At 45.8% G+C, this 14957-nt stretch overlaps 1 protein-coding gene across 1 annotated transcript in view; it reads left to right on the forward strand.

The window, feature by feature from the left end:
• The window catches only part of abca3b (ATP-binding cassette, sub-family A (ABC1), member 3b), a 49266-nt gene that overhangs the window by 22488 nt on the left and 11821 nt on the right, over positions 1–14957 (forward strand). The window contains exons 9-21 of the mRNA XM_063219945.1: positions 562–735; positions 1160–1227; positions 1718–1831; positions 2513–2659; positions 3594–3723; positions 4340–4494; positions 4729–4884; positions 5912–6122; positions 7747–7897; positions 8733–8831; positions 11052–11250; positions 11760–12066; positions 13935–14208. Of these exons, the coding sequence (XP_063076015.1) occupies positions 562–735; positions 1160–1227; positions 1718–1831; positions 2513–2659; positions 3594–3723; positions 4340–4494; positions 4729–4884; positions 5912–6122; positions 7747–7897; positions 8733–8831; positions 11052–11250; positions 11760–12066; positions 13935–14208 (2185 nt within the window). The remainder of the gene's footprint in view (positions 1–561; positions 736–1159; positions 1228–1717; positions 1832–2512; positions 2660–3593; positions 3724–4339; positions 4495–4728; positions 4885–5911; positions 6123–7746; positions 7898–8732; positions 8832–11051; positions 11251–11759; positions 12067–13934; positions 14209–14957) is intronic.

A 14957-nucleotide genomic window follows, 5' to 3' on the forward strand; every position in this document is an offset into this window, starting at 1 on the left:
TCTTTTTCGGCATTATTTCGCTAGCGTGCCTATTCTGAATGAGCCATTTTGATATAGATTAATCTAGATTAATCTAGATTAATTTCATAATTACAGTGAGATTAATCTAGATTAAAAAAAATAATCTATACCCACCCCTACATATAATTAATTATATATTTGCCTGTGTTATGTGTAAGCTGTCCGAAGCCCGAAGACCATTCTTTTAATGCTCATGGAAGTGAAAATAAATGGTTGACCGCATCAAGTTTTCATGCAAAGTGCTCAAGACTCTAGGTCTGTGTGTCAGTGGGAGGGAATGATTTACACAGCAGATTAATGCACAGTGCAAGGCTGTGTATGTTTCTGTACAACTCTAAGCATCAGTAGAAAGTTGACTGAATTTAATGTAAAGATCTTAACACATGAATAATATCCATATAGTTGTTTTTAAACCCAACGCAACCCATGCTTTTTGAACCTAACTCTTTTTTGTGTGTGCGTGTGCGTGTATGTGTGCACGTCTGCTTCTGTCTGTGTGTCTGTGTGTCTGTGTGTGTGTGTGTGTGTCTGTGTGTATAGCCAACGTGGCGGCAGCGGCAGGTGGCTTCATCTACTTCCTTAGTTACCTGCCGTACGTATTCCTGTGGCCGCGCTACGACCTGCTAAGCCACGCCCAGAAGACCTCCGCATGCCTCATCTCCAACGTCGCCATGGCAATGGGTGCCCAGCTCATCGGCATGTTCGAGGGGAAAGGTGCCGTACTCGTACCCCTGTTGTAAAACATGATGTAAAGCTAGATGTGCCCTTGATAAATGCACACATGCCTTCATGAAAAGGCCGAACGAGGAGTCGTGGTCTAATGGTAAAGGAGATGGGCTTTAGATCAGAGGATTGCAGCTTCGAATCCCACCCTTACCCTCCTTTACCTCTATCCATGACTGAAGTGCCCTTGAGCAAGACACCTAACCTCGCATAGATCCAGGGACTGTAACCAATACGCTGCACTTAAAAAAAAGAATTCTTAGTCGCTTTGGATAAAAGCGTCGGTTAAGTGTAATGTATTAATGTAAAAAATGTAAATTAAACTTGAAGCCATAGATTTGTTCTGTGAGTGTGTTTGTGTGTTTATGGTTATGCGCATGCTTCCATTCTCATATGTCTACCTGTATCACCACAGGCACGGGGGTGCAGTGGAGCAACCTGTTTGATGCGGTGACTGTGGACGATGACTTCTCCATGGCACAGGTGCTTAAAGAAATACGGAAATAAATCATTAGTAAATAAGAAGTTCCCTTTTAATGAATTCCTCTCCGTGGCGCAGGTGCTGGGGCTGTTGTCTTCACAGCGGAAATAAATACAAATACACAATATAAATAAATAGACATGCATTAAATAAATAAACATACAACAACAACCAACATAAGTAAATATACATAAACAATACTGAATGTTTTAACCCTTTGAGGAGTACGGAATTTCTAGAGGTTCTTCTAGAATTTTACTGGAAGACTCTACAGCTCTTATAGACGTCTGTGTTAAAAATCTCGCAAAGACATTATGACATCATAATGAGATTTGCGCGAAAATTCTAATCACATATTTGTGATGGTACTCCTCAAAGGGTTAATGCTTCTTGTCCATGGAGCAGGTGCTTTAGCTTTCATAACAGTAATGAATATATGAGATGTCTATAAAATCCATCTCAATGTTGTGCTGCTTGTTGTCCACATGTCAGGTGCTGGGTCTGCTGCTGCTGGATGCGCTGCTGTACGGCATGGTGGCCTGCTACGTGGAGGCCGTCTTCCCCGGGGAGTACGGGGTCCCTCTGCCCTGGTACTACTTCCTACTGGTGAGTTCAACATATCATGCATTATAATATCTGTATGATATTGTAATTTTGTGAAATATTATGTGGAGGCCATGTGGGGTGTACAGAGTCCCTCTTCCCTGGTACAGTATAGTATAGTTGCAATACAGTACCTCCTCTGGCCACCATGCTAAATAGTGCACCTTTACGATCAGAAGGTTGCAGGTTCGAATCTCACCCTTACCTCCCCCTACACCTTCATCCATGGCTGAAGTGCCCTTGAGCAAGGCACCCAACCACACATTGCTCCAGGCACTGTAACCAGTACCCTGTAAATAACCAAGTTGTTTTGGATAAAATCATCAACCAAAGGTAATGTGAAAAGGCAGAACTTCTTCACTAGAAAATCTTTGGTGGGGCTGCAGAATAGTGTATTGCAGGCTTGTACGAAATTCCGAATTGAATGAATTTGAATTCAAAGTAATGCCATAATATGAACACTAGGTGGTGGTGTTCTATGTACTCTCAATGGGTGGTGTAGCTTAAATTCAAAGAAATTCAAGGTAATACACCACCTAGTGTTCGTATTATGGCATTACTTTGAATTCAAATTCATTCAATTCGGAATTTCGTACAAGCCTGGTGTATTGGGAGGACTAGTTCCCCTGCTGGGGCTTTGACAGCTGTGATGACGTGTCCTGTGCTTCTTGTCTGTGTGTGTAGCCGTCGTACTGGGGCAGCACCCCGCGTGTGGCGCTGGTGAAGGAGAAGGAGGAAGAGGAGGATGCGGAGAAGGCCCTGAAGGGGGAGTACATCGAGGAAGAGCCCTCAGGACTGGTCTCAGGCGTCAAGATCAAACACCTCAACAAGGTATGCCAGACAAGACCTAGGGGGCATTCCAATATGCAACCTTGCGTCCTCCACTTGGGCTTGTGGCATCATGTTTTGCCAATGCCCCTCCTCCTGGAAAAAAACAATTCAGTTTCCCCGCTGTCAGCCTAGCCAAAACAATTTGTGGGGGACTATTCTTCACTTACCATCCTGTTTGAAAATGAGAAAATGACTTTATAATTGAGCTTTTGCGAGATATTGAAATATAACGCTGTTGTCAGTGATGTCATCACGACTTATTACTTTTTGGTACGAGGCCACAAGCACAAGTGGAGGACGCAAAGTCGCATATTGGAACGCACCCATACTGTGCACACCCATACACTCTCTCCTTCTCATGGGTAGATGGGGGTGGTCCTGGCACTGTAGGTTTTTAGATGGATGAGAGTTGGTCTCTGTGTTTTGCATGTTTCTTCTCTATTACGTCTACATATTTTACGTTTAATAGCACACAACAAATTTCTCCTTACAATAAATACTCATCTTGTCTCAACTTGTCAAGTATGCTTATGAGACTCACAGATAGGGCTGTAAGTAATAATCTATATGTATCATTCCTACGGCTGACGTCAAATTGTATTGTATCGTATCGTGGTGCATTCTTATGCATCAAAAATAATAGAATCACTGGCCTCTGCCCAATGCCCTAGCTCCATAACATAATAGAAGTGGAAAAGTAATTGGGGGAAAAAAATCGAATCGAAACTAATCGTATTGTATCGTAGGGCATTCCTAAATATCGAAAATAATTGAATCGCTGCCTTAAGAAATCGGTATCGTATTGTATTATCATGGAGGCTGTGATTTACACCTTTACTCACAGACACACACACATGCACACATGATGAACAACAGTTGATGTGCAAATACACTAAATTGCACAGACGGAGTAACGCATGTTTGGTTCCCCCAGGTCTTCAGACTGGGCAACAAGACAAAGGAGGCAGTGAGAGACCTGACCTTGAACATGTTTGAAGGACAGATTACGGTTTTACTGGGCCACAATGGAGCCGGCAAGACCACCACTCTGTCCATGCTCACAGGTGCGTAGCACGCATGTCTGCATCAGATGCTGCAGTCAGTGCATGAGAACATGAAAAAAAGACACAAGTATTTCCTCATTTCTCGATATATTCAACACTGTTTATAAGCTGATTGAAATCAACTATTGCAAAAAAATTATTGAGACTGATATTATATTTTTGTATTATATTTTATATTATATTTTCCTCTAAACTAAACTACTTGGATTAAGCTACATTGATACATTTCACTACTAGTTATTCGCTCAGCAAGACAAGTCAGTTGAATGTTAGTGTTCCAGTAAAGTGAGGCCTGGACAGATATTTTAACTTTGAGTAAGTTAAAGTAGCCGAGTAGTAGTAAGCAAGTAGCCAATTGGAATGACAGTTTACTTCTCGCTTTTGCAGTGGCTGTGGGAAAGGGAGTGGCAAACAAGCGAGTGAGCTAGAAGCGAGTAACTAGTAGCGATGTGTGTTAATGTAGCTGTATGTGGTGTTTTGCGCAGGCCTCTTGCCCTTACTCAATGGCTGTGCCTACATGAATGTATAATGCATTGTGCTGTGTGATGTGGTGTTGTGTGTAGGTCTTGCCTTGCTTACAGTAATGTATTGTGATGTGTTGTCTTCCTGTGTACAGGCCTGTTCCCCCCCACCAGTGGCCGTGCCTATATTAACGGCTATGACATCTGCCAGGACATGGCTCTTATTCGCCGCAGCCTGGGACTCTGCCCCCAGCACGACGTCCTCTTCGACAACCTCACCGTCAGGGAACACCTGCTCTTCTATGCACAGGTAGGGGACACACACACACACACACTCGCGCGCACACACACACACACTCGCGCGCACACACACCTGCTCTTATACAAAAAATAGTACAACATAAAAGGAAGACAATTACAACAGATGCAACAAAATTTTAATGCTATTTGCCCCCACCCCCCTCTTTGTCTGTCTTTGTCTCTCTGTCACGTTCTATCTCTCTCTCTCTCTCTCTCTCTCTCTCTCTCTCTCTCTCTCCCCCAGTTGAAGGGCTATCCCCAGCACCATATTCCAGATGAGGTGGACCGCATCATCAGCGTTCTGGACCTGGAGAAGAAGCGCGATAGCCGCTCCAAGACGCTGTCTGGAGGCATGAAGAGGAAGCTCTCCATCGGCATCGCACTCATCGGAGACTCCAAGGTCAGTAGCCGGAGACTTCAAGGTTATTAACAGGCGACTATATACAATATATTCTATATACTGTACTGTACTGTTCGATAGGTAATGCTGGATGAGCCTACCTCAGACATGGGCCCTTGTGCGCAATATTGTCCATTCTTTTTCTGTCTGTACGACAGGTGGTGTTTCTCTATATGTCTGTACGACAGGTTATGTTTCTCTATATATCTGTACGACAGGTGGTGTTTCGCTATATGGCCCAATTCGAAAAAGGGAAGGCAGCTGTCCTTCCAGTGAGCTAACTGGACATTGAGTCATGAAGTGTGGATCGAAACTGAAAATTGCGTTATTTTCTCCCTCGGCAATTGACTGCATTTGTGGGCGTAACGGGGATATTTGAAGGCAGCATCAGATGCTGACATTGCTGCCTTGGTACCAAACATGCTGTGCGCCACCTCTCTCTCAACCGGAAACCTGAAAAACAAACATGGCTACTACCTTATCATACTCTTCATTCTGACACTTATGTATGTAGATATTGAAAATCGAATGGATAAATCAACATTGTAGTATCTAAATATGATGTCGCTAGATCTATTTATAGCCTACTTTACGATTCTGCCGTCTGACGATCATTCACCGTTCAAATAGAATGCGTAAGGTAAGCGCTAACGTGATGAACGTAACTCCCGCCATAGAATCGCCGTAACATCAAATGCGCAAGGCAGTGCACTCGTTAGTGCAGTTCGTAACGGCTGCCTCATCAGCAAACTTCACCTATCTGATCAGTGGCCTGTTTATGTAGGAGGAGAGTCATCGAGTCACTGCCTCCCGTTTCGAATTGGGCCTATATCTGTAGGACAGGTGGTGTTTCGCTATATATCTGTACGACAGGTGGTGTTTCTCTATATATCTGTACGACAGGTGGCGTTTCTCTATATATCTGTAGGACAGGTGGTGTTTCTCTATATATCTGTAGGACAGGTGGCGTTTCTCTAAGTCCATATCTATATATTGTACCCGTCCACATCCTGTACCTGTGTGCCAGGTGGTGATGCTGGATGAGCCGACGTCGGGCATGGACCCGTGTGCTCGGCGGGCCACCTGGGACCTGCTTCAGGGGGAGAAGAGGGGCCGCACCATCCTGCTCACCACGCACTTCATGGACGAGGCAGACCTCCTCGCAGACCGCATCGCCATCATGGCATCCGGGGAACTGCAGTGCTGCGGATCACCGCTCTTCCTCAAGAACAAATACGGTGAGGAGGAGGAGGAGGTGTGCGTGTGTGTGCACGTCTATATGTGTGTGTGCGTGTGTGTGCACGTCTGTGTGTGTGTGTGTGTGTGTGTGTGTGTGCGCGCACTTTACAGTCCCTCCAGGATTTTGCACTGGGATTTTGTGATTTTTGCGGTCAAAATGCCTGATTTTGTGGCGGCATTTTCTCATTTTTTGCAAAGATTTTGCGGCATTTTCTCATTTTTTGCAAAGATTTTGCATCCCTTTCTGGGTTTTTTTGGTAACTGAAAACCACAATCAGTCTAAGCAGGCTTAAGACAAAAGAGAGAGAGATTCAGAAACACACTTCCTATATAATAGAATAATAAAATATTGTCAAAAGCTGTCAGAGCGTCTTATTAGCCAGTGCGTCCAATGTGTAAAAAAAAATCATGGCCGCGACACTCATAAATCTCTGTCGATATTTTAGAACGACTTCGGGGGAAAACGGGACAGCGCGTTATGAAAAAATACTTATATAGCCTACCATTAGGCCTAATGAAGAGCGTCGCGGGGTACAGTAGCCAGGCTGTATGCAAGCGTTACAATGTCACCTGTTGGAAGACGCGTCTCTCTCTCTCTCTCTCTCTCTCTCTCTCTCTCTCTCTCGTGCTCGTATTGCAAGCTGTTGCATATTATTTGATGCAAAGTTGTGATGGCATACACGCTCTCGTTGACATGGTTGTGTGCATGGTTGCATGGATTCGCAAGACTTTATTGCAATAACACAGTGAAAGCGTGGAAGGGCCGTTCACTTCCTATCTCGGTGTCCTTGACTGAAACAAGTTGCAAAACTCCACACTTCCGAAACCTTTGCGATCGGCACTACAGTGATTGTTATCAGAAGGCTTGTGCCTACGCATAGACATAGACCCTTAAATTACAAACATTAGCGAACATTGAAAAAAGATCAGACAACTACCGTCGGGTAGCATGCTCATGAAAGCGACAGGGGAGAGTGGAGAAGTTCCGCAATGTATGCCTAACGTAAGATGTTTGCTAGGCCTACTGTGCGACAGTACCGCCACTATTTCATGACTGCATACACTTCTTCGTCATGGATAAATGGGCAACAATACTTTTTCCACCCAGGATTGCACTGAAAAGTAGGCTACTGCTGTTCAAAAAGGTCATGAGTGTGCAGCACCGAGGGGAGGGAGGGGAGGAGAGACGCGGAACAGCTGAGATGAGGGTCGCGACTTCCGAAATAGCAGGCAATTCTTTTTCAATGTTTCAGTGACATATTAACAAAAATGCTTCGTATTGGTTTTCGTCTCCGGTGGTATTGTAGTCACATTTTTATTTTTTTGACTAAAATATAAATCAATAAACTCCACAGAATGTTGAAATTTTGCGGGAAAAATGCGGCTTTACAGGAATTACGCGGCATCGTGAAATTATGCGGAATATCATTGAATTTGCATGAATCCACGCGATCGCTGAATCGCGAAAAACTGGAGGGACTGATTATAGCATCAGGAGAACTGCAAGGCTGCGGATGTGGGGATGAGATGAGGTGCGTGTGCGTGTGTGCAGTTGTCCTGATGTCATAGTGGACAGTGTTGTGGATCACCACTCTTACTGTGTGTGTGTGTTGATGTCTGCAGGTGCTGGCTATCACATGGTGATCGTGAAGGATGCTCTGTGTAATGTGTCAGAGATCACTCGTCTGGTCCACCTGTACGTTCCCAACGCCACACTGGAGAGTAGCGCAGGAGCCGAACTCTCATACATACTGCCCAAGGAGAGCAGCAGCCGGTACACACACACACACACACACACACACACACACACACACACACACACACACACACACACACACACACACACACACACACACACACACAGAACTCTCATACATACTGCCCAAGGAGAGCAGCAGCCGGTACACACACACACACACACACACACACACACACACACCCACACACACACACACACACACACACACATACACATACACACACACACACACACAGAACTCTCATACATACTGCCCAAGGAGAGCAGCAGCCGGTACACACACACACACACACACACACACACACACACACACACACACACACACACACAGAACTCTCATACATACTGCCCAAGGAGAGCAGCAGCCGGTACACACACACACACACACACACACACACACACACACACACACAGAACTCTCATACATACTGCCCAAGGAGAGCAGCAGCCGGTACACACACACACATACACACACACACACACACACACACACACACTCACACACACACACACACACACACACACACACACACATACATACATACACACACACACACAGAACTCTCATACATACTGCCCAAGGAGAGCAGCAGTCGGTACACACACACACACACACACACACACACACACACACACACACACACATACATACACACACACACACACACAGAACTCTCATACATACTACCCAAGGAGACCTGCAGCCGGTACACACACACACACACATACACAGACTTGTAAAATCTACACATGTTTGATTTCTCACTTGTCCATCCATGTTAGTGTCGTGTTATTTTATTGACAATGATTTATTGACTCCTGTTTGCATGTTGTATTTCTTGCTGTGCAGCTTTGAGCTTCTGTTTGCGGAGCTGGAGATGAACCGTGATGAGCTGGGCATCGCCAGCTACGGAGCCTCAGTCACCACCATGGAGGAGGTTTTCCTCAGGTGATAAATTATTATATTATAATAACCCCTTATTATATATACTATAACCAAGTCATATGCATGGAGGAGGTCTTCCTCAGGTAATAATTATTATATTATAGTTTATTGTAATAACCCTTTATGATATATAGTATAACCGACTCATATGCATGGAGGAGGTCTTGCTGAGGTGATAACCCTTTATTCTCAGCCCAATAACCAGGGCTCTGAGGTCACTTTTTTTATCACCTGCCAAAATGACTTGTAGATGTTAATCTCACTAGCCAAACACACACTCACCAATGGGTCAAAGTGGTTAGTGAGTTGGTCTTTTCGACCAGCCATATTGAAATTTCACCAGCATCTGGCCGGTTGACTGGTGTCAATTTAGAGCCCTGCCAGTAACCGAACACCACGCCTGTCTCATATACATGGAGGAGGTCTTCCTCAGGTGATGATTGATTCAAGATTCAAGAGTTTTATTGCCATTGCCAGAAAAAGGGAAACAAAATTGTGTTTGGAATACACTGTATTCCTTGCTGCTGCGTCTCTGGGCCGCACCATCTTACCAAAGACCAGGACAGAATACCACTTAACCTAGATTACAATATTGAGGCGTAAGGCAACACCCCGGCACATAAACACATTTACAAAACGGCACAAACCGGGGTGGAGACACAATCACAAGCACATAAAGACAACACAACAGTGCAGGCGTTGGATTCTGAACCTTTATTCTCAACTCAATAACCCAACAACACACCACACCTGTCTCATATGCATGGAGGAGATCTTCCTCTGATGATGATAACCCCTTTATTCCAAACCCAAAAATCACATAAAACACTAGCAAAAGAGACCGATAAAAAACACTACTGTGAGCACATTGACTAGCAGCTGTGGATAGATTTACATTAAGAGTAAAAGTTGCAGTGATTTCATCTCTGATCACACCACACTGCATGCACACGCGCGCACACAGACACACACGCGCGCGCGCGTGCGCGCGCACACGCACGCGCACGCACTCACACACACACGCACACATGCAGACACGTAGCAGATGTATTGGTGAAGACTGTCTTTTATGTAACTGTGGTGGGAGTGCTCAAAGACATTCCTTCTAAATACACGTGTCGTCTGAGTATCCAAAAGGATCACACAGCATCACACAGGCGCTCTGTTTGGGCTAGAAATGCATATGAAGGCCCTTTAGTTTAGTAGGGCATGGCTAAGTGAGTTAAAGACATGTGATGCCCCATGTGGGTTTTAACTCGGTTTGCCACGCATGCCCTTTTCATTTCAATTCATTTGACTTCAGCTATGTTCCTTTGTCTCTCGGTAAATCACATTTGTCATAGTTTGAACTATAGACCAGTGTTTCTCAACAGGGGTGCCGGGGCACCCTGGGGTGCCGCGGGCCCCCCTCAGGGGTGCCGCAGAAACGTGGCTGATAAATAAATTATGTAATATAATACATAATTGTCTAAATTGATAAGTTAATGCTAGTCAGTGGAATCTTTAATCTGCCATTCACGCACAATAAAGTAAACATAGGTCGCCCCAGTCAGCTGCAACTTCGAACGTAGGTCGTGTGACGCCTGCAAATGTGTTACTTTTCTAAGCTTGTGTGGTATCGGATGCGATGCCATGTTACGGCTTGTTGGTTTGGGGTGCCTTGAAATTTGTCATGAATTGAAAGGGTGCCTCGCCTAAAAAAAGGTTGAGAAACACTGCTATAGACACTTGAAAGACCGGAATTAGAGTTGCATAGAGTGGCATTTGTACCAGCACTTGATGCTGAGCATAAACTGTAGTACCCAATGACGAGGAGGTTGATGACACTCCAAACTAGACTCTGGGGAGGGGGCTGCAAGGCAAGAGATGTTAATTATATAGCTCATTTCATACACGGATGCAGTTCAATGTGCTTCGCAATAAATACAAAAATAAATACATTTAATAAAAGTAAAGGAATAAAGAAAATAAGGACCGAAAGCTTAAGGCACATTAAATAACATTATAGAAACATTACATAATTAGATTCAAAGGAAATTAAAAATGTTAAAATGGAAGGTTGATCATGTAGAGTTGACAAGGAGTTGACAAGACTTCTGCAGAGGATGTAGGGCAGCCAACAGTGTGTGAAGTTGTCAGTATGCGTGTGTCTGCTTACCAGCTTACACAAATACAGTTGATAACACAGAGTGTTAAATTGTGTGTGTGTGTTTACATGATCAGAGTGGGTAAACTGGTGGACTCCAGTCTGGACATCCAGGCCATCCAGCTGCCGGCTCTGCAGTACCAGCACGAGCGCAGGTCACATGACTGGACCATGGACGACACCAGCAGCATCAGCGGACTCACAGACGTCACAGACTTCACCGACAGCGGAACACTCATCTCGGAGGACTGCTCCAATATCAAGCTCAACACCGGGGTAGGAAGCAACACACACACACACACACACACACACACACACATACACATACACATACACATACACATACACACACACACACACACACACACACACACACACACCAGAACGTTCATATCAGGGGACTGGTAAAGCTAAACACCGGAGTAGGAGTCAGCACACAACTCTGTTGTTTAAATTTCCCTGCATTTTCGCCGGCAGTTACGACAGGTGTCAGCGCGTCTAGTGTGCCCAAGCGTTTGCGCCTGCCGCCATGTTGTGACGACGCACACACACATGCACACACATGGCGGAATGCTCATATCAGAGGACTGCTCTAATATCAAGCTCAACACCAGGGTAGGAGGGGACACACACACACACTTACACTCTCTCTCCCTCTCTCTCTCTCTCTCTCTCTCTCTCTCTCTCTCTCTCTCTCTCTCTCTCTCTCTCTCCCTCTCTCTCTCTCTCTCTCTCTCTCTCTCTCTCTCTCTCTCTCTCTCTCTCTCTCTCTCGTCTCTCCATAGGCCCGTCTCTACATGCAGCAGTTCTACGCCATGTTCCTGAAGCGGGCGCTGTTCTCCATGAGGAACTGGAAGGTGATGGTGGCCCAATTCTTGGTTCCGATCGCCTTCACGGTGCTGGCGCTGGTGGTGGCCCGCACGCTGCCCGGACGCCACGACACGCCACAGCTGAACCTCACGCTGGAGCGCTACGGCCGCACGCACGTCCCCGTCGCCGTGGATAGCAACGCGGGAGCCCTGGCACACGCCCTGGCACAGGCCTACAGCAACCAACTGGCAGAGCAGAGCGCCACCCTTAATAACATCACAGGTTAGGATGGTACACACACATACACACACACACACACACACACACACACACACACACACACACACACACACACACACACACACACACGCCCTGGCACAGGCCTACAGCAGCCAACTGGCAGAGCAGAGAGCCACCCTTAATAACGTCACAGGTTAGGATGGTACACACACTCTCACACACATCCTCACACTGGCCTACAGCAGCCAACTTTCCGAGCAGTGAAACTTCTGCACATAAAACTTCATTCGGGAGGGTTGTAGTAGCTATCATATGAGCAACTTCTGAAGCCAATTGATGAATTGAACAGGGGTGTTGGTTACAGCGCCTGGAGTAATGTGGCGTTAGATGTCTTGCTCAAGGGCACTTCTGCTATGGCTGGAGGTGTAGGGAGAGGGTAGGGTGGGATTCAAACATGTAACCCTCTTGATCTGAAGACCACTTCCCTAACCACTATGCCACAGCTGCCCCTAGATGTATCCATGGACTTCCCATGCTGAACACAAGTCCTCATTCTTATACAGGGGTGGGGAACCTATCTTATCTGAACTCCCATATCATTTTGTTGTTATGCAGTTTCACATTAAATGTTTAGTAAAGAAATCTTAGAACATTTGCAATACAATTAAGTTATATTTTCAGAGGACCTATTGGTTGAGTCCGTTGTAAAGGTGGCTCAAAGTGCAGGGTGAAATCCTGGTTTGTGTTCATACCACGGCCCTTGGAGGACTTTATAGAATTTCAAGTGGCCCCTCGACCGAAAAAAGGTTTCCCAGCCCTGTAATACATACAGACTCATGAATGGGTGTTAGCATGACACATCAGCATTGGAGGGGGGCAAACTGCCAAACTGTCCAACTGTCAAGTCATGTGTCTTCCATGTGTTCCACATGTGTTCCTCTTTCCTGTGCTCTTGAGTTCGCCAATTAGCCCAATCTATCCACCCGATCTGAAGAGATGCTATGATAATTGGGGTCAGCTGGTTCAGTAAACCGGCTACAAGTAATATGCGACAGTAGACTTAAACATTTTTAAGTCAGGATGTCCCCTCTGCATACCTCACTGATCAAAACCAAAGAGGGAAATATCTTGCTGGAAATGCTGCCATCTACTGGTCAATCTTAACCCCCCTTTTCCTGTTCCCATGTTCAAATGTAGTCTTCATGTGTACAACCCCAGTATGTCTGCCTCTGCATGTCTCACTACTAAAGAGGAACGGGAGGAGAAAGCGAAGGAATGCTGCCATCTACTGGTGTATGTGTACAGCCTCAGCTGGTGACACATCAGTGACGCATAGAGTACTCACTCATTTTCACTCTCATTTTCCCTGTCCTATTCCCTTCTAACCATCTTGGTGTGTGGCCTTTGGGTACATTTCTCAGAATGTGTCTGTTATGACACGAATACACCAGAAGCGACTAGAGTGACTCTTTCACCAGAAGTGATTTTGTATGGAGGAGTTTTCTACAAAAGTGACAAAAGAAATTTGGGTGACGAGGCAATTTGATCGACAGTTTGTAGTTGAACTTCAGCAAATGTTATGTTAATTAGCTGTGTTGTAGTTCGGCAATTGGAATGTCAGAATGCTTGCATTCTGCTTTTAACCATCATACTCTGTCGCTTCTATCACTTGCGTCGCTCTTGCTATGAACAGATTTTCAGAGAGTCTTCGTAGCTTAGGTCTCTTCTGGTGTGTTTGCGGGGTTATTCTTTGTCCACAGACTTCTCGGAGTACGTGCTTCAGAACATGTCTGTTACTGTTCCTCCACAGACTTCTCGGAGTACGTGCTTCAGAATTTGGCTGTTAGTGTTCTTCCACAGACTTCTCTGAGTACGTGCTTCAGAATATGTCTGTTACTGTTCGTCCACAGACTTCTCGGAGTACGTGCTTCATAACGCAGAGGAGGAGGGCGGGGCGTTTAACGAGCACTGTGTGGTGGGCGTGTCCTTCCGCGGTAGGACGAGCGCCTTCGTGGAGGCAACGGCGTACTTCAACAACCAGGGCTACCACACGCCGGCCACGGCCCTCACGCTATTGGACAACGCACTCTATCGCATGCTGGCCGGACCCAACGCCTCCATACGCGCCGCCAACGACCCCATGCCACGCAACCTGTCAGAGAGCGCCCAGAGCCAACTGTCTGTGTGAGTACAGTAATAAATTGTTAATATAGTAATACCTATAGTGATTTGAAATACAGCTAATTGCCCCATGCCACCCAACCTGTCAGTGTGCAGAGTCAGCTGTCTGTGTGAGTACAGTGGTCATATTATATTACATTACATTCAGGGCTCTAAATTAACACACGCCAACCCGCCAAACACGGGTGAAAATTAATTTTGGCCGGTGGAAAAAAATACCTACCCGCCCATTTGGCTAGTAGCGCCCGAGTAGCCTACAGTAAATTGTGAACGGTAAACGGCTGCTTGTATGACAACGATACGGCGAGATTTCCTACATTACCCATAAACACTCCCGTCATGACCCCACCCCACCGTGAGCGTTCCGAAGCAGCAGCCACTCCGTGCTGCTGTTGCGCGCGCCAGGACAGAAAGCATTTCAGAGCTCCTGTGCGCTCACACTATTTTGACAGGCAACTCTCCCCTGCTCCTGTCGCTTTCGCTTCACCACTTTTAACGTCACTATTAGGCCTACTGTTACTATTAGCATTCGCAGACACCGACACACCTTGCTCTAACAGGCTGACTTTTTAAGCTGCGAGGACCTGATCGAAGAGTTTCAATAACAGGAGTGTTGTGGAACTAAATAGCGACAAGGGCTGAGGAGGAGAACGGACTGTCAGAGTAGTGTGAGCGTAGCTGTCAGTTGTCTTCTGAAATGTTTTAAGTCCTGGCGCAACTAAGTTGGAAAGCCCACGCCATCGGAAAGGGCA

Source organism: Engraulis encrasicolus, chromosome 2 (genome assembly GCF_034702125.1).
Source record: "Engraulis encrasicolus isolate BLACKSEA-1 chromosome 2, IST_EnEncr_1.0, whole genome shotgun sequence".
Taxonomy (NCBI): Eukaryota; Metazoa; Chordata; class Actinopteri; order Clupeiformes; family Engraulidae; genus Engraulis; species Engraulis encrasicolus.